Source organism: Syngnathus scovelli, chromosome 15 (assembly GCF_024217435.2).
Source record: "Syngnathus scovelli strain Florida chromosome 15, RoL_Ssco_1.2, whole genome shotgun sequence".
Classification (NCBI taxonomy): Eukaryota; Metazoa; Chordata; class Actinopteri; order Syngnathiformes; family Syngnathidae; genus Syngnathus; species Syngnathus scovelli.
The window spans coordinates 4,499,594-4,521,078 of NC_090861.1; the positions used below are offsets into that span (position 1 = coordinate 4,499,594).

Below are 21,485 nucleotides of genomic sequence, written 5' to 3' on the forward strand. Positions count from 1 at the left end.
TTTATAAATGACACCTTGCTTTGCCGTTAGATGTCAGCATTTTTGTATTCCTCCATTGCGTTTGCTTCCGCTTTGGCTTGGCTGTAGAGATGAGAGTAGACTCAAGCATATGCTAATGGGTGCACATTGAACTGTTAAAGGTTTCATTTAACCCCAACTGCAATGCTTAAGGAGATGATGATGTGTAGTGAGGCAGAAAGAGGAAGAAGAGCGGGGGAAGAAGGCTCATATGGAGTCAGCTTGTGTTATGCTTACAGATTCATATCAATTCATTCTGGTTCATCATGCAGAAACATTTATTTTTATTTTTTTTGAGACTTTGGTGAAGGCTGGCCAACACTGTTTGTCCGAAACAACTGGAAAATGGATTGCACTTCTTTGCATGTTAAATTTTCTTGGTATTAATTACATATTCTCTTTTGGGTGGTTATATTACACAAATATGTTCAAATGCTTAATATCGAGTAATCTGAAAAGTTTTAGAAAATGTCTAGTCAATACATGAGAGTAATAGGATCAATGCATCTTGTGAAAACAAAAGTAAACAATCTGATCTTGATCACTGTAATAAATTCAAAAGCATATTTTTGTTCCATGAGAGCTGTTTGCGTAACCCCAAAAAATTATAATCCCATGTTTTAGAACAACAGAATAACATTAATATTAAAACACAACATCTCATATTTTTCTAGGATTTTTTAATTGTAATTAGTAATGCTAGACCAAAAAAAATGTGTCTTTCCTTTTAGCTGACATATTCTAAAGGCCTAACCAAATGACGCTGATTAGCATTCAGAATGCGTCTCTCGGTTTTGTGGCCCGAAAACGTGTTAGATTTTCAAACATTCTGGCAAATGTTTCATTTAAGTGTTGCTAGCCCTCAGCGCCATTCCGCTTCAGTCCCCGCTCTATCAGGCCGAGCCCAGAAGTGATTATGCTAATTACTGTTTGATCAGATGATTAAATTATAATTTGATTAATCCAGGGCACTAAGCGCTCTGAATATGTTGATGTGTGTTTTGCCTGCCGCTATTTGCTGAACCTCCAATAGCTTTCTTAAACACACCATTCAGGGGAAAAAAACATATGTAAGGATGGAGGCAACATGAATAAAAGAAATTCTGGTTTTCCACTGTCTCATGAAAAAAAAAATAGAGTGGCTCATGTCGGTGTGCTGATTTAGTGTCGCGTTAATGCACACCGTGCAATATTGTAAGTCTTTGCTTGTTACCGTTATTCTCAATTGACTGGCTTTCCATCAGGGTAATTTATAATAGTGCTGCAGAGACAGCTGGTTGTAAAAAGCCCAAAATTGATTTTGTTTTAAAATGTTGTAGCCACCGCTGATCTGCAAAAATACAAAGCACTTGCATAATTTAAAATGCACCGAGTTGTTTCGTATTACTTTGTGTTATTTGTTTATTATGTAACTATTTTAACATTTCATTGAATTTAATCACAATTGAGCCTTTTCAAATGTGTCTGAGCGGTAATTAAAACGATGCGGTGGTCTCACCATTGACCGAGAATGTGGTTCTGTTGGTTTCATAAATCTACAGAATTTTTTTTTTTTTTTTTTTTTTTTTTTGCTCAGTGAATGTAAATCTTGCAGACGGACCGCAAATAGCTCCCGGGACCACAGGTTGGACACACCTGCTTTAAGGTCATATAAATTCAGTTGACATTTGATTTGGAATAGGTTTGGCCAAAAAAAGAAATATTGTGACTGGGATTAATATTAAATGTTGATAATGACTCTTTCTTATGAATCTATGATGAGAATTTTCGAACCCTTGCTTCCTCTCTCGATGCACATTTGTACGTGGCATCAGCAGGATCTTATTTACTCAGTCATTTCATTTCTCTCTCCCCTCTTCTGTCCGAGTTGATTTGTCCGCTTCCACCTTGACGACTCATTAAAGTCCCCCGGTACGTGGGAACTCTCTCGTCTCCTCAGCGTTCATATGCATCAACTCGTCCACGATGACTCTTGTCTTGCCCTCTGGAGAGTTGACATCAGAGGAGACTATCATTGGTTTTACATCGCATCTGCATGCCGCTGAGCGCACCGCTCAACAATTATTCATGAGGGCAAATTGGGAGCCGATGATTTGGGAGTGACGAGTCCCTCTTCTGTGATCTGTACATCTCAGCTCACCACACTTTACTAGATATTCTGTAAGGCCTTAGGGCAGAAGTGGAGGGGGTGGAGGTTCTGAGTCTGGGGGCCTTTTGTGGGGGGGGGGGATGCTTACTCACTGTCATTATGAGGGCCCTCCCTGAGCTACAGCCCCTCCTCTTTTTTATAGCCCAGCCCCCATTCTGCCCTCCCTTGACAGTATCCGTCGTAATTACCTGCATGGCCTGCCACGAGCTGTCAGTATGGCTCAGTTCTAGTTTCCTGCGGTGAAGTAGCCCTAATATCTTGATGCCCTGGTGCCGATTATATTTTTGGGGAAAACACGATTTGGTGCTTTTATTATAAGAGATTCAAACGAATCATTTTTTTGCTGCCTATGTGAAAGACAAGCTAATAGTGTCAAGCCAAACCAGCACCATCACTGGCTGCATTGACTCGTGCGCCTGTCACCCAAGGACACGTCAGCTTGTGTGTTCATAGGCTCCACGACATTAACGCTCATCCCCCCACATCCTTATGACACGCCCGTGTGCACTCCCCTTGACCCAAGTGTGTCTGGCGCCCTTGAGATCCAAATGAAATTGTAGGGGCTCCACAATGGCTGAACCGATTCGGAAAACACCTCGTGCGGATCTTCCTACCACCATGTGATAGACATCTAAGGTGGAGCATACTTTGACCTCTGCCAAGGCTTTTTTTTTTTTCCTCTTGTAATATCGGCCCGTGTGTGACTGTCTGAGTGCTTTTCAGTTTTCCGCTTCTCCACTCAAGCCCTTCCCGCACTATTTTCTTGGCATTGCACTGAAAAATAAATGTAGTCATACTGTATCTATCTGAAACGTTGCCATCTTAAAGGCTTGTGTGTCCATCAAGCTTTCTCATCTGAAGAAATCAACCACCCAGAAATGGGGGGGTGGTCTCAATATTTTATGAGTTGCCGCGCAGAGGACTGAGACAAAAGCAGTTATGCAGCAGACCGTCTTTCTTCGTTCAGCTACCTTCTCCAAAACAGAAGCTGCATGATGACCGCCATCATCTCCTTACTCAGCTTGGCAAATCCTGTTTGAAATACAATTATACAGAATTTTTAACAAATAATAATATGGGAACCAATAGCTGTAAATGTCTTCCCAACCTTTACCGACACATGGCACCCAACTCGGGTAACTCGGGTACTAAAACTACAATCAACTATTGATTGTCACTCAAGTCCGCTGATGTGTCTCAACAGTCCATTCATCCAAACTCCCCAAGCAGTGCATGTTACAAAGGTCATTTAAATGTACTCAATGTGTTTACCATATTTTCCGGACTATAAGGCGCACCGGACTATAAGGCGCACCTTCAATGAATGGCCCATTTTAAAACGTTGTCCTTATATAAGGCGCACCGGACTATAAGGCGCACCATTAATGCATCATGTCAGATTTTTAATCCAAATCAAATCATTCTCCATTTTATCTTTTGTATTTCACCTTCAGACGCAACAAATTACTTTATAATCACAAAATAATGATCCATAGTCTTTTTGATTCATGATTCATAGTCTTCAGCGGGCCACTTATGATTGATTTCACGACACAATGCTTCGGGCCAGTTTAAATTTAGGAATTTGGTCCATATATAAGGCGCACCGGACTATAAGGCGCACTGTCGGCTTTTGAGAAAATTTTAGGTGTGCCTTATAGTCCGGAAAAGATTTGTAAAAATAATCCCCCATGATGATTGGTGTCAGGGCTCTTGTGTTGTTTTTAGCCATCTCACTTAAGATCTGACAATGTTGTAGCTGTCACCAAATACAGCAATTGACTATTTAACACCTACGGGACAAACCGGCCCTCCGAGTACCGCACGTGTGAAGTGAGCGCAGCTCCAAATGTGCTGAGACATGTGTTGGCCCCGGTGTTTGTTTGTTGTAACAGGTTGAGCGACCAGTGGGTGGAAGTGGCCTGCGATTTGAGCATGCTCATTAGGAATTTATGAAGCGCTAAAATGTTTCGTCTCCGGGGAGGCGGGATTGGCAGCTGTCGCACGGGCAAGCAGATGGGAAGGCGGGTGTCCCGATGACAGCGAAAGAGAATCGAGAAAGCGTGTCATACAAATGTTTGGGGCTTATGTTGTAGCAATAATCATTTGTAACATTTAAATTTACTAGCACTTTCCAAATGCTTAACTGCTGGTTTTAAATAAAGCTTTGAAGGAATTTTCTAACATTCTGCTTTTTTCATTTTTTTGCAGTTTTCTGTGAAGATCTACGTTCCAGCTTATATTTTGTCAATGCATCTGTGCAAGAGGTAGTGTTCGCCAGCACCACAGGGACGTCGGTGCCCTGTCCCGCAGCAGGTGTGCCACCTGTCTCACTGCGCTGGTATCTGGCCACCGGTGAGGAGATCTATGATGTGCCAGGGATCCGCCATGTGCACTCCAATGGCACCCTTCAGATCTTCCACATCCCCCCTTCCAGTTTCAGCAAACTCATCCATGATAACACCTACTATTGCACAGCGGAGAACCCCTCAGGGAGAATCAGGAGCCAAGATGTCCACATTAAGGCTGGTTGGTATCAATATATATGATGTGAATGAGTATTTATCAGCATCAAACTCTGGAAGGTGTTTGGAACTTTCAGTTGAGGGTCTCGGGGTCCTCCTTAAACGTTGCATGCGATTTCTAAATGCTCCGTTTGTCTGCTTTGAAAAGTCAATTCAAAATTGCAGTTTCAATGGCAGCAAACCTAGATAGCAAGTTTAACATTTTCAAAAATGTAAAAAAAATCTTGTTTTCCAGGATGCACAATTCAAATATTTAAAATGATCTCTTTGTACCCCCTCCGACTAGTCCTCCGGGAACCCTACACTGTTCGGGTGGAGGACCAGAAAGCCATGAGAGGCAATGTGGCTGTCTTCAAGTGCATTATCCCTGCCTCAGTGGAGGCCTACATCACCGTTGTGTCCTGGGAGAAAGACACAATGTCAATTAATGCTGAAAGTAAGTCAAATTTTTTCTTACCGCTCTTGAAAATGACCTTTTTTACACTCTTGCGGCTCACTGAAAGATTTTTGGCGATGGATTGTGACAGCCGAGATGTGTGTGTTGTCTCTGTTAGCTGTGCAAATCTCCTAAAAATGAGGACTAGCCCGGGCTGATCTTAGTGTTTGCAATTCCGTCTGACCCAATGACAGCGAGGTCTCACTACAATTCCTCTGCCAGCCTTCCACGAGCACACAGGCTGCCAGCCATGTCACTTAGTCTCAGTGTATTGACCCATTTCTCTGCGGCGCTCCGATCATTCAAATCACTTAAATGGAACACTCGCCTATGTGATTGTTTCCCCAACCCTGGGGGGCAAATTCATTTTATGTGGGACATTTAGCAAACCCAATAGACACAACTTAATGCCGTTTTTGCTTTTAGATGGAGGGCAAATGCTTTGGAGAGACTTTTTGTTGTTGTTGTCGGTGGTGGCCGTGATGGTTTTGTCCTCGGAGGCAAACTCAGCTATAAAATAATCTATAGCACTTTTATAATTGTCCGTAAATTGATTTTTACTAGCATGATTCTGGTATAGGGTCCTGTTATTGCTGAATTGGCAAAATTGACTAGATGTTGATTGTGATTTGAATCTTAGGAGTGTTTATCAAACTAAATATAAAATCATCACATCTGTAGCCATTTAAAGCTTGTCAGAAAAATAATCCAACCACCAATCCATTGCTCTTCTCTATGCTAAATAATGGATGTCCAACGTCTATGAATTCATGAGCAAATGGTCTTTATTCACGTCTCAGTGCGTACACCCCACATTCTCATCCTACTGTGATACACACACATTTTAAGTGCACTTTGTGTTTTTTGTTTTTTTTGTATCCATGTCTGCGGGTTAATCTGCACAGTAACTAATGGCATTTCCAATAATTATTTGCAAAGGTGTGTGCTTGTTCTAAAAGTTTGAACTGTCCATTTATTGGTTAAAATTGATTTGTGGATGATTCTGTGTGGGATGGATTTTTTTTTTTTTCCTTCTCCACGACTGAGCTGGGCCATTCCCCAGGTGGAGCTTGTGCTGCAGCCACTGAGGAGGCCTTGTAGTCATTTGCCTCAGTCTGCTGCTGTTGCCTGCTCTGCATTCAGCAGCAGTAGGGCCAAGAGGGGTCCGACCCCCCCCCCCCTCTCTCTCCCAACACCACTGCAGACACACACAAAAAAAAATAGTCTTCCTTTTCATGCGGCACACGCACTATGCATCAGAGCCGTCGGCCATCACATTCTCTTTTGTCAGCTCTCCTTCATCTTCCCACTGCTACCGTCTTTGCTTTGCTTTTATGTATTGCACACATAATCCACGTTTCTACCAATATCATGATTCCTTTCAGTATTTTCTGTTTACGGTTCCTAAAATATCCAACCTGCACCCACCCATTCAGGTAACAGGCGAGTACGCTGCTATCTATTGATTGGGTGCAAATTGGCTTGAATAATAAAAAGTGTTTCGAAACTACTACGGAGAAAATTATTTATGTTTATGTTATTTGTTCATGGGTTATTATCAGCACTCAAGACTATTCTGCGGTGTTGTAATTGTTGGCAATTACATAGCAATTAAAATCCTCCGTGGTTGAGGGTTGGCGTCATTGCCGTTACGGTGCCCTTGGGTACAACCAAATGGCAATGATCCTAAAAGTTTATTATCCGAAGATGACTGAATGTGCACAATTCCCTTTTCCACTCTTTAATTAAATAAAGGCAGTCATAATAAAAAATATTCTTCAATTTTGACATCTTAAAATGAATATAGGTAGTAAAGAAATAATGTGGGGGAAAAAAATCCACATTAGGCGATTAATTCCCTAATGTGTTTTTTCTTGTGCATATTTGCAGAGGACTAGTAGTTTAGCAGATTATAGTAACACATTATTTGTTTTTCACAGTTTGATTCATATTAGTAATACATTTCCTCCAGCAAATGTGGCTCTCTCACTATTGTTGTGTTTTTTTCTTGGAATTCTGCACAGTAATTGCAGCTATTGGTGCAGCACAACCTTGAGCTAGCTGGTGGGCGGGTAATGGCTTTCCTGCTCCCTGTGAGATGGGTGTAGCCAGAGGAGCAGGAGACTCAGCCTCCGCCTTATTTTTCCTCCCTACCTCTCTTTCCTTGTCGACAGGCAGGATTGGACCTATGACAGGCGGGATTTAGTCTTTTTCGAGCATCCGTCATTTTGTCTGTCAGTGATTGGCTGGGTTATTGTTACTCATATAGAAAAATGGGTCAGAACGTGGTTGCATGGACAGAAACCACCAAACGTGCACAGTGTAGAGGCATCGTCCATATTTTATAATTATCTACCGTATTTCCGAAAAAATAAATATGAATAGTGTCATAAATTTGTATATGGTCAGCAGTAATGAAGTGTAGAATTCACTGAGCTGTTTCCTCTCAGCCTGAGCTTAGCTTGATAAATACAAGGTGGCAGAGAAGGAAGAAAAAGAATGGGGAGGAAAATCAATATCCTTGTGCATTAATTCAGCTGCAGTCGCTACAAAGCATTATGGGAAAATTACGGGTGGATACATTTGGGCAGGGCAGCATGGCGACTCGAGAATCATAAAACCCTAAATGCTATTTGGTGTGTGTGTATGTATATATATAAAAAAAAAAAAAAATTGTGCCACTGCAGTTTGACATATCTTCTTGACAATGCTGCCTCTGGACCTGGACACATGCCAGGTCATGTGTGGCCTTCTGCCAAGATACAAATCAGCTATAAGAGTACCAAAAAACTAATCTTGGAAGTAGTCACAAATTAACTAGGACTTAGATATTTTCTAGATTGAATTGATTTGGGACTGGATATTATTAATAGGTCGAAATGATTGACACTTGCAACAAATATACAATATTTTTTGGTGCATGTTTGAATTAATGCATAAATAAATAAGCATGCAAGGAAAATAACTATTTTAATACATGCATGATTACTTTCTGTCAAAAAAAAAAATGTGAGGGGTCATCTTTCCCATCACTTCTCTATCTCATCCACCTCACCGTCATGCCAGAGGCCTTTTTGGGAAAAACTGCAGAATATTGATGTGCGTATAAATACGTGTGTGTGTTTGTGTCTTGTGTAGGAGGGTGAAAAAAGAGTGGGGAGGACGGGGACGGGGGTTCTGGCTGTGAATGGTTGCTCTTATCGCGTGCATGCAGCTGCTGCAGTGTCTTTGACAGACAGAGGGGCTGTCCATGCATGCCACTCACTTTGCCTATTCACGGCCTTCTTCCCTCTCTATACCCCCCTTCTCGTTTTCTATCCCTGTTCTCTCTCAAGGAAGCGAGCAAAAGGAAAAAAAAACATTAATGCAGACTCATGACGCTTTCGTATGAGTCTTAAAGCAAAGGACAGGCAAGAAATTAAATGCCAACGTACATCATTGATGTTTGCCTTTATTGACACTGACGTGAAGGATTCTATAAATACCGCCAGGCCTTAAAATGGATGCGTGTAATTAATTAGCATCTTTCTATCCTTCCATGCATTTCCTTTCAAATCAAAGTACAGACATAGGTCAGAATCAACTGGATCCATCCCACAAGTTCATGAATTCATGATCCTGATTGAAAATTTAAATAATGGAGTGGGTTCAAGTAACGTCAGCTGCGGGGTGAGATGTATGAGTAGGAAGGTGCTTTCTGGAAAGGTAATTTCAAGACAAGCTGCCATGGGAAATTACCTTGATAGATGGACGTCTGGAGCGGAAAGGGGACGTGATATCCCCCAAGCAGTACGTGCCGCATGCAGAGTGTATTTTGGGATTAGTAAATCCCTCCCGCCATCTCCATCTTCTCACTGGTTCGTTTTTGCCCAGGTGCCGTGTCGAGTATGAGCAAAAAAAGCCCCCCCTGATATGAAATCTTGAGGGGTCCATGAGTAATGTTTTAATAAGCAAAATTGACATTTAATGCTGGAAATGATGAATCCCCCCCAAAAATAATCAATGGATGGTATTTTTCATAATTACCAATAAAATCACCAAAAAAAATATTGCTGATGCAAACTTATAATAGTTTACATTCAAGATTCTATTCAAGGCCTATGCAAATAAAAAATACATGTTTCTATCTTTTTATTTAGAATCAGAAAGAAAAATATGATTTCATTTATGTCAATTATTTTCTCTTAAAAAAGGCAAAATATAAAATTGTATCAGTCATATTTATTTTTTAATGCCAATTCCCAAAAATGTTTCATGATTGAATTAAGAATTATTTTTAAACTATCAATATTTACACATCAAGGTTATTTTACATAACCCATGATAATCTTTGGTATAGCCCACAAAATTAGAAAACTCAGTGTTTTATATTTCGAAATAATTTTTCCTAAAAGAAAAACATGATATCAATGAATGAACAAAATGCTTGAGTGGCTCATATTTTAAGCAAAAAAAGAAGCCCACCTCGATTTGGCTCTTGCATCCACTAAATAGTCACGTTGTTGCTGAGGGCCCGAGTTGACGCTGCCTGCTCAGTCTGATTGGCTGCAGCTCACTATGACTCGTCATCGACTAGGCCAATACGCTCATGCTCTGTCCCTTTTTTCCCCCTCTTTCTCTTTTTTTTTTTCCCCCACCCTAAATAAATTGCCTGGAGAAATTGAACAAAAAAAAAAAAATTAGAGAAAGCCTTTCATCTGTTTGAGAAGCTCATATTAGCTGTGGTGGCAAGATAAGCTCTTCTCACGGCAGCAGCAGTTAAGCTCGCTGAATGTTATCCGCTTGCTTCTCTTTTTCCACTTTAGTTTGCTTTTCTGGACTGTGCTTGCACTTTAGATTGAACGGATGTCTTTTATGTGTTTCTAAAAATAGAAATTCGATCACCTTATTCTGTGACAGGCACAGGTTCGATTAGAGTGATTGAATTGAGCGAGGAATTTTGAATTTTATTTTTATAATCATAAAATGCTTAGCATCAAAATAAACAACTATAATATCTTAATCAAGAAATAACAGTATATTATGATAGGTTGGAACGTGTCCCCACATTTATTATCGGAGAAAAAAAAAAAAACATTCTGGACACACATCTGCTTTTTCTTAGATTGGGGTCTAATGGTTCTTGGGGTTGATTACATTGTGTCCTCCAGTTTGAGGGCTGTGATCCCTTCAGCTCCCAAACCAAGGATTACATACAACGTAATCTTCTACCCAATGGGGTTGGGCCTGATGAGGACCTCGAGGTCACTGCAGCCCTTAAAGTAGTCTTTCATTGTGCATGTAATCAAATGATTTGTCCATCTTCATCGGGGACGTTGATATGGATGTTGCAATGTTTTCAATCCGAGGCAGCCATTTTGTGCCGGTCGGCTCCTGTTTGAATTGCACTCGAAACGTTACTTTTCTGAAATGATGCATTATTAATTCCTTTTAAAAGTGAGGAGCTGAAATTCTACTTTGGGAATTGGATGTGTTTGTAATCTACATGTTGTATTACAGTTTTGCTGCATGACACATGGGCCAGATTATAGTATACCTGGATTAGGGTTATATAAATATATATACATTTGGTTATTTGGCTGTTTTTGAAAGACCCATATGAAGTGCATGCAAAAGTTGGATCACAATAATGAACCTGATTATGAAACAAAGTGAATCACACATATTTTATGGAGTCTGTCATTGTAGGTGAGCAGGGGTATTTTTGATTTGGGGTATGGCGGCAGATTTGTTTCATAAATCCTGCTATCTAGAAATCCACAGTGGACAAACAGACACAATGAGCAGCGTGATTATAAAAAGCATATGTCCAGACAGGATGGCCTAATCCCTGATACCCCCTACGTGGCACACGCGTTCAACACGCTCCACCCCCCCCACCTTAACATATGGAGATGAGAGGAATTAGTGCAGTCGAGGAAAAAACAATATAAACCGGCCAACAGTTTAGTTTCATTTTCTTTGATTCCTTGAATCCATCTTTTCATTATTTTCCTTCTTACAAATAGGAGCATGCAACAAGTGCTTGTCTTACGATTGATTGAGTGACCTCAAACCTGAGAAGAAATGGGCACAAGTTGGGCCAAGGAGCCATAAATTGAGCACGCCAGGCTCCTCGCGTGACCCCACTGACATGGCCCACCCCGCATTCAGCCTAGATCTTGTTAAATAGGATTATGTTGGCTACCTCCCATTCAGTGGCTTGGGCAGAACTTCTTATCTCGCGTCTTCAGATGGCTGCTGACAAACAACATAATGCGCCACGACCTACATTAAACAATACCACATGCTGATTTATTAGAATCCTATCATTATTATCCAGTTTGGATATTTTCCCTTCCACTGAGATTTACCTGGATGCTAAATTTTTTCATTTTTGAAGAACCTCAAATCTTTTCAAATGTTCTAATGCCATGTGGATGGACTCGCCCATCCTTATTTTTTAAATGTCATCTTTTAGAACATCAGAGATGAGACTTGACGTCCTCCAAAGCACATGTGACGTGTCTTGAGCCGCCTCCCGTACTCTCCCTCGAAGCAGGGACACCAATTCTACGCCATAAGAGGCTTTGTGCCCTAATCCCTAGTTGATCTTCATAAAGTTTATGTCTTACAATTAAGTGCAGATGGTTTGCATCTGGTTGTAAGGCTAGTAAATAACTCGAGGCCTCTATTTTCGCCCGGGATTTGGTGGGGGGGTAATCCATCTCTCTGACAGTTTCCCAGATTCAAATCAGTCTAGGCTTTGCTTGCCTTCCTCCGCATCTTCTACTGTTTGCTCCTAAACCTTCACTATCAAAAAGCTTCTTATCTTCATTTAAACATGTGATCATTTAGTGCAAAGCACATCCACACAACAACACATAGGGCATCTGTCGAAGAACACGATTATGGGCGGTGCAAGTCTCACTCGATTAAGCTTGAAAATGTAAGTTGGAGGCAAGCTGGCTTGATACTACACGGTTCAAGTGATACAATTGTTCGCTCTTAAATGGTATGATTCGGATATGCATCATGGATATGATTTTTCAATCTTGGTCAAACTTAGTCAGCCGGAGTCCCACATTCTAAAATGGTCTTGTCCTTTCACATGTACATGCAGAGAGCAACAAAATTCACGTATTGTTATTGTTGTTGCCCCTCAAAAAAAACAAAAACATCTGCAACAGTTAATCTAAGAGCCATTTTTCCATATTTGCACGCGACTTGACGAGATAAGCAATCACTTAAAGAGGCGAAATTATTATGGAAGCGGTTCATTAAAGAAGTGATATACGATTCCACATTTCATTTTTAGAGCTATTTGAATAAGAGACAGCAGAGATGGCTATTTGAGATGCAATTATCGTTTGTAGTAAAGAGTGATAAACTCAATCTAATGCAATTTTTTTGTTTCGAATCAAACAAATATTATTATTATATTGGAAAAATAATCCATACGCACACATCTTAATGTTTCGAGGAGCCCTTTAACAAATGCATCTCAAGGGATAGCAGTAAAAAACCCAGAGGTAAGCCAACCATAATTGTCAATGTCATTCCAAATTTATTTAAATGATATTTATCTTGGAAGAAACCAACACGGGCCAAAGCTCATTTGCATGAGACAGTAGCTAAGTGCCCAAGTAGCGCCTGAGGATATGAACAGATGGGAGTGTTTAGCAACCTTACGTACTAGCTACCCCCTCCCAACCAAAACGCACAATCATGCATAAGTTCTAGAACACACACACACACATGCCGCCTCTCCTTCATCCTCTTTGGTGTGTTTGCGCACCCCTACTGCTTGGTACCTCCTACCAAATGTTCAGTTAACCTGTCAGGTCTCATCGCCCAAAAATTCAACATGCCATATGCTTTATTCTGACTTCTCATCCCCCCCATCTCCTTCAAAGTGCTCCTTGAAACATAACGATGAGCGTTTGATTCAAAATGTCTGGCGGAGATCATAGGAAAGCTAGTCGCGTGTAATAAAGCAACATTTTTTGGGGGATGACGCGACCCTGTGGGCGATATGTTAACAACCCACGCATCAATCAAATACACGACTTCAAAATCAAAGCTCGCTATTCCGTCGGCATGAATGTATCGTTGGGGAAGCTTTTATTTTGGTTAGCTTTTATTTTAGGGTTTTATGTCATATTTGAAGCTACCTTGACATATCTTTCCAGGACACTCCAAACTAAAATTGAGAAGTACCGGTGTCCCTTTTAACGCTATATGATTGGCTGGGACGTTTTTTTTGTTGCAGAAATGGGATTGTAGTTAAATCACGGCCGATTTTTGCAAAGAAAACTTCTAAAGACAACGAGCAGTTGGTGATTATTTGATTTATTGATAGCAAATCTGCAAATCTGTCCTGGCTTGGTTACTGAACAACAAAATGTGAACTCAACCAAAACCAGAAGGTCATTGTCCCTCATGGTAAAAAGTAACAAACAATAAAAAAAAAAAATCGAAACAAACAAGAAGCTTGTGGCCTCTGTGCTTGGATGTCTGTAGCTGTAGACTTCTTTGCATGCTAAATGGCTCTGGTCCACTAAGTTGCAGGCGTTTGACCTTGCACTGAGGGCATCTCCCACTAGGCACCGCCACAATAGTGACAGTCTGTTGTTGTTTAGAAGGTCATCCTCACCATAGGGGGCAGCATAGTCATTACACACACACCCCATGGCTTTGTTTGTCTCGAACAGTCTGTTTCTCCGTGAGCTCCTGTCATAAGGTCAGAGGGTACTTACTATCCTCTTGCACTTGTCATCTCTATAGGCCTCAAAAATCACAGCACCTCTGGAAAAACTAGAAAATGACCGACGTGTTGCGATACTTACAATCAAATCAACAGAACGGCTCAAGTGTGAAATTGTGACTAAAAGCATGCCATGTTCTAACGACCAAGGAGGTGTTTGGTCGTGACAGCGGCAAGCTAAGTGAGGTTGTTAGTCCGATCTAGAGCGGCCACCATTCGGAAGGCAGCATCTTTTGTTCTTGTGCTACTGTGGAAAAAAAAAAAAAGAATCAAAAGAAGAACGAACAGGAAAAAAAGAGGGTGAATCTCTGTGTGCACAGTAGCCCACTGACACCTCCCTCTGATCTGCCTCCTCCAAGCTCACAACCATCACCATCCCTCCCTCCGCTACCCCCCCCCCCCCCCCCCCAAGCATAAGGCCAGGAGTCACTCTCCTAGTTGCCACAGTAACCAGCTCACCTTTCTCTCGCTCGCTCTCCCTCTCATAAAGCACCCAAACAGCATCGATCTAAAAAAAAAAATGTTTTTTTTTAATAAGGGGGTGTTTATATTTGTTATTTTTATATTTTAAAAAGATTTCTGCATGTGACCTTTGTACAATATTCAACATTATAGAAAAAGAAATGTGCTGCTCAAGGTTAAAATAAGCAAAGCACATCAATATAAAACACAGGGCTGTTTTTTATTTATTTATTTTTTTATGTTTGCATTATAGTCAGACCATTCTCCACCTGCTCTCCTCCCCATCCCCCTCTACTGTATCCCTTTCTCCGCCCTCTCCCCCCCGGCCTTATTGTCTGAAAGTGGTAGTCAGGTGGCGTTGCTGGAGGAGGCAGGGCCTATTTGATACAGATTCAGCATCTCGCTCTCTCGGAAATGTCCAGCTATTTCAGCACCTGAACAGCTCTAAACATGTCCCGCTGTCTGTTCTCATTGCGCTTTTGGCTGTGGTATGCCCAATTATTCCCTCATTACCTCTTAATTAGCATGGGCACTACAGCAACCACTAGCACAATCAGAGAGAGAGAGAATATAAATCAATTACATCTATTCTGACATTATTTGTTGGCCTTTTTTTTTTTTTTTTTTCCCCTAGATGACAGCATGTTAAATGCTCCCCCGGCGATTGTGGTAATTTCAAGCAATATGTTAATCAGGGAACATTTCTCCTCTCGCCAGCCAATGTTTTTGTCCTCTCACATTGATGTCATGTTGTCAGCTAAATTACATTGAAGCTTTAATTGGTATTTTAGATCATGGCCTTGACAAGACAAATGGTTGAAATCAGCTCTGTGATCTTTGATTAACACTTTTTCGACATCATGCCAAGTCATCATGTTGTAATTCTGTTTTATTCATATACTGTTGGAGCAGGGAGGACCTGAGGCACTGAAAGAATGAAATAATTTTTCAATCAGTCGTATTTCTTGTTTACAATTGAGCAATCATTTTGTCGCAGTGTTGAATACCAATTACATTCGCCATTTATCTTCCACTGTGCAAATTTAGTAGTTGAGGAGTTCAGTTTGCGTACAATATCTGATATCAGCCGTATCATACTATAATTCTTCATAGTCCCTGAAAATAATTGTTGACTTGCTTATTTTATATTTTTTCCCTACATGGTCAATATTTGCATACCGTTGGATTGACTTGAATTGATCCGCGTGGACACAATTTCAAACTCTGACCCATTCAAATATCCATTAATTCATTTGTTCATTCGTTTGTTCGTTCGTTCGTTCACTCATTCATTAATTCATCCATCCATCATCACTCATCTGGCATCATCCATCCACCAATTCATTGAACCATCCATCCATCCATCCATCCATCCATCCATCCATCCATCCATCCATCCATCCATCCATCCATCCATCCATCCATCCATCCATCCATCCATCCATCCATCCATCCATCCATCCATCCATCATCCATCCATCCATCCATCCATCCATCCATCCATCCATCCACCTTTGCAGTTCTGACACACACATTGTTTGTCAGCTAGCGAGGCTATTTAACGAGAGCAGCGGGACAATGTGGCACTAATTGCTGCGTGTGATTTATATCAGACTGGGACCAGAAAGGAACACAAGCAGATGACGGTACTCTGAGAGCAGCTGCTTTACCCAATATTTACATAACCCTCTGATGGCTGGCTTGGCACTAATGCCAATAACGATGAGTCTATGGGGAGTCATCTCACTGGTTAGCATCATGTTTAGCAGCGGTACGAGGGGGGGCTGCTGAGAGAGAAAATGTGTGTGCAGCATATGGGAGGCTAAAATGGAGCAATTATAAGAAAAGAAAAAAAAAATGGTCTCCTGACAGTTAGTAATCCAAGAGGAAATGTTACTGTGTTACTGGTGATGATTTGCGCCTCTGGCCGTGGTGCTGATCTGAGTAGCCCAACTTTGACAGTGCTTATTTTAATGTCATTAGCAGTGATGGACATTTCCATCCTACGCCTGTCTGCCTGGATCATTTGAAAGGATCAGAGACATCTTGGGCTTTGCATAGTCTACTCGATTAGTAACAGTGCCGATCAATCGGTTCATATTTATCAATTCGCACCTTACATGAGATTAATAATAGATTTACAGATCAGCAAAAAAACTACAAATCATGATCAGTCAACAAAAAGCCGCATGTGAGATGCCGGAGGGGTGCAGTCGAGGAAAAAAAAAAGAGGGGAGCCTGATTCTGTCTCCGTAGCAACCTTGATTGATATTCGTCAGGTGGTGCATCCGTCAAGCGGCTTGACCACTGCAAGCTCTGCAGTCAGAGATGGGGGATGGGGCAGAATGCAAGAGAGGGAAAGCAAAGAAGCAAATGGAATACAAACATAATATGATTTTTTTCATCTTGCTTTAATTCAATGTTATGTGTTATGTGCAGACAGTGTCACCTTAGACCACTTAAGTCCAAATTTACTGAAGCATGTTCATCTAACCATCCTATAAATAACACCTATTGGTGTTTGAACTTCCAAACATTAATATTGTCTAACAGTGCGTCACTCTCTATAAAAATCAATGATTTTATGGCTGAAATACTCAGGGGCACTAATAACATTATTTAAGCTTTCTGAATTTGTTTTGTAATATTCACATTAGTCATAGTCAAGAACAAGTGAAGAATGGAGGATGCTTTATATCTATCATTTATGTAGAATTTAATCACTCCAAAAATAAATACAAATATAGCTTTTTTAAATGATTAAATACTTTACATTGAAAAGCATCAGTATACATAATATAATGTAATATGACGGTAAATTGTGATTTACACTGTGGGTCATAATCCCAAAGTGTTTCTCTCATCTGTTAACAGCCAGTGACAATGAAAGCCCAATTTACTTCCCACTCAGTCATTTTTTTTTTTTTTTTTTACTTTCATCATTCTCCTTTTGCTACCTCCCTCCTTCTCTGTCATCCTCCTCTGCGTGGCTCCTGAATATTTAATCAGGCTGAATTACTGAGGCCCTCAACGATAATGATGGGAAAATCAGACAATTAAAGCGGAAGGGCTCCAGCTTTAAGTCTCACCTCCCCCAGAGGATCCAGAGATTATTTAAAGTGGCACACTGTTTGATTATCTAATCCTCTTCTTGCCCCCTCTGCTTTACTCACAGAGCACCACTGACTGCTCCACTTGCCACTGCAAATTACCATGAAACACAAATGAGCACTGTATCTAAATTCGGTTTCCATCATCGGGAATGTGATGACGTGGTCTCGGGCCAAAACTCTTTTACAGTCTGACTATCATTTTTAAGGAGATAAATACCTTTTCATTTTGCTGTGTAAATAAATTGTGTTGGGAAATATCAATCAATCAATTTTGTGATTTTTGCCGTTTTTCCAAAAGTGTTAAAAATACTTGACAAAGTCAGACATTGTGATGGAGGAGATACTAATAGCTTCCTTAATGCCTGCCAGCGTAGCACACACAGACACACACACATGGCAACACACAAACATGCATACACAGAGGTTTCACACAGAGACACAGATGATGAATATTCATGATTAAACAGCTGAGGCTCAACACTGCTTCATTTATTGTTGGCCAAAGAGAGGCCAATGATAGCATTGTAAAAGCCTTTAATATCATCATTCCCTTATTGGCTAATTCGATTGGCCACAAAAGAGGACACATTTGGAAGTTTTTGCTCAAAAAGATGCTTGTCTTGAGTTTTGACTCGGAAAACAAAAATGCTTACGCAGCTGACCGTTTCTTCATTGAGCTCTGGTTTTTGTCTGACAATGTTTGCCAATGAACCTCATTGTCAAACACTGTTCATTGTTAGATTGTCTTTGCAGAAATAGATGTTTTGTCTGCCCGTCTTCACAAAAAGCTTCTACTGTAGTTTCAGTACTGAAGCAAATTCATTGTGGGACAAAATGCTGACAATGATTTCATAAAACAGAACACCATTCACCACGAAAAAGAGATTTTTGGCCGTACTAAGTGTCTAATTCAGAAAATGATGACCTGGTAAAAAAAAAAAAACACAAAATAGTACCGTATTTTCTGGACTATAAGGCGCACCGGACTATAAGGTGCACCTTCAATGAATGGCCCATTTTAAAACTTTGTCCTTATATAAGGCGCACCATTAATGCATCATGTCAGATTTTTAAGCCAAGTCAAATCACTCTCTATTTTATCTTTTCTATTTCAACTTCAGATGCAACAAATTACTTTATAATCACAAAATAATGATCCATAGTCTTTTTGATTCATGATTCATAGTCTTCAGCGGGCCACTTATGATTGATTTCATGACACAATGCTTCAGGCCAGTTTAAATTTAGGAATTTGGTCCATATATAAGGCGCACCAGATTATAAGGCGCACTGTCGGCTTTTGAGAAGATTTTAGGTTTTTAGGTGTGCCTTATAGTCCCGAAAATACGGTAATCTGGCAACGCTAGTTAATCTCGCCAACCCAAATTTTTCATGTCACTGGAAGATATCAGTAAATACATGCATGGAAAAACCTCTAGGACATTCATAGAAAACATAAACAAACAGGAAAATATAGTCGACAACATTAGCTGCTGGCGTTATCGTCTAGTTTGCCAGCATCAGTCTTGTTAGTCACTCTATGTATCATCAGTTCATATGAAAGTCACAATGTTTTATTATCATTTTAGTGTTGCATTTGGTTAAAATGGCTGGATGGACAGATATTAACTTTAATCTCAAATTTGATCAAGTTAATTGTGAAAAATGATACCAGTCATAGTTCATTGTTCATAAATAAAAATCTTTGCCATAAAGATGCTGCTGTCATCCCAGCTATTATAACATTTAGTTCAATTGCATTTCAAATAATTTAGCACCCCGAAGACATGTGGTATCTAAAATCTCTATTTGGTTCCAGGAGAGCGGAGAATGTGGGCCAACGTTGAGGCCAAGCGCCTCAGGGTTTGAGCTTCCCTGTTGTCTTGTGATTTGAATATCATTTCGAGTCCATTTGCATCCAGTTTTAATAGTGGTTTATTCAGTCAAGCAGAAGATGACATCTTTATCTGTGGTTGACATATGAGGCAGTTACCCTCGGGCTAACGCGTGTCTTGTTAATGAGCAGAGGGATGCTGCTGCTGATTAGCAACGGCAATAAAAAAAAATAATGAAAAAAAAGAGCAGACTTCCAGTCTGACTCAAGTCTGCAGGCAGCAGATAGGGATGTTGGCCCAGATAGGCTGCTTGAAGTCTGGAGTCCAGGTGTGGTCACAAATTAGGCCACCATTTCTGAAGTTCTATAAATCGCCATTATGAGCTCAAAATTTAAAATCTATCACACCAGTTCGTTCTTATCCTTAAGTGAAGTAGATAACTATAGCATCACTCTCACTGGACAATTTACTTTTTATTTTTATTTTAGTGCTTTGTCAAATTTGACCTTTACAAAAATAATGGTATTATTTATTTATTTATTTATTTATTTATTTATTTATTTATTTAATTTAAAAAAATGACCGCAGCGTGGTTTTGACTTGACAAAATTCCACCTCTACCTTTACTATTGTTTGCTAAAACAGTGGTGGCCTGTGTGTTGCCATGGTAACGCCAGCACCTGTCAGTTAGCCTCCCAATGGAAGAATGACTAGTGATTTTTATTAGTTTTACAAAATTGGTGGGATCTCCCCCCTCACCATAGATGTGCTGATCAAAGTGGAGCAGTCGGGTAATAAATCTGGTGGAACCTAATTACAATACAGGCCCTCTTGGGCTCATCATATGCTTATTACTCAGTAATGACACATATGAGTCTAACGCTGGTCATTGCTTCAAATGTTAATGAAGAATGGAAACTCATAGGCACAATATGAACAGTTTAAGAAATTAAATGTAGAGCTGCATTCATTCTAATTTTGCAAACCAAAATATATCTCTTTGTATAATTCAGTGAACACCACAGTAAAAAAAAAATATAAAATTACACTTTCAGTTCTGCTACATGTGTATTTATTTTTTTTTTTTACTTGCATGTATAATATTCTATTATGCTATGTGCAGATCTGCAAGGTTATATTTTTTTGCCATTATACTGACTCAATAAATTGTGTCTTCAAGGTTGTATGAATTGATAGAGACTGACACAGGAACACTGCAAGAAACAAAAAGAGCTTGCCTGTTGAGATTTGTCCAAAGGACAGGAATGTCTTTTTTTATTTATATATATATATAATTGCTCTGCCTTGCCGGTGAATGATGTTGAATTAGCATATGAAAGTTTTTTTTTCCCTTCCCCGAGAGCACAATTTGTGAGTCATTTTAAATGACACAGTAGTCGAATGCCGCTTGTGCTTTTTCTTCTTCTTGATCTTTTATTTTTCTGTTCATGCTCTTCTTTGCTCTCTGCATCACTCCGTCTCATCTCTCCTGACTCCCAGCTCATCTCTCCTCCACTTACATCTCAATTATAGAATAGTGAAGCGACGCAGGGAGCCAAGGGTAACTCGAGTACGTTTTGGAGGAACATCTAGCGGGAGGTGGGCTGGTGGACAACTTAGTAAACATCAAAAAAGTGCTTAGCCTACGCCAATGTGCTCAAACCTTATCTGAAATCCTCCAACATCATTTGGTGTCCAGTGGCTGTAACAATAAGCTTATTTCAGCATTTTCTCTCCGTCCCTATTGTCACACAATTCTTGTTTCAGTGGAAAAACTGCAAAGCCTCCCATTTTTACGAGAACAAAGAGTCTACTTGTGGGTTCACTGCGCCTTATATGGGGATTAATTGAAGCTATTGACTACGGATCCAAATGGGACTGAGCGAAGACGAGAACCCAAACTGATTGCTTGCCAAGAGTGAAACCACAGTGTACAAAATATACGCTGTAGTACAGACATAAACAGAGGCACTATCTGTCACACACACAACACACACACACACGTACTGCCAGACAACGTTAGTATGCAGCAGGTGGAGCAGGGAAAAAAAAAATCGAGAAGCGCCTCCGGTCGTTATTATTGACCATTCCTCCGTGCTGCATTAATGCATTTACACTCACTTGCATGCACAAAACACACACACACAAAAAAGACAAATAAATGGACACACAAGTAGGATGAGAGGCAACTGCAGTAATAC

General features: G+C 40.3%; 1 protein-coding gene across 4 annotated transcripts in view; it reads left to right on the forward strand.

Annotated features, from left to right (window-relative positions):
• Positions 1 to 21,485, forward strand: part of dscama (Down syndrome cell adhesion molecule a) — a 44,947-nt gene that overhangs the window by 4,297 nt on the left and 19,165 nt on the right. For all 4 annotated transcript variants that reach the window (XM_049743478.2, XM_049743474.2, XM_049743475.2 and 1 more), the window contains exons 2-3: positions 4,379 to 4,696; positions 4,979 to 5,128. In XM_049743478.2, coding sequence (XP_049599435.1) covers positions 4,379 to 4,696; positions 4,979 to 5,128 — 468 coding nt within the window. The remainder of the gene's footprint in view (positions 1 to 4,378; positions 4,697 to 4,978; positions 5,129 to 21,485) is intronic.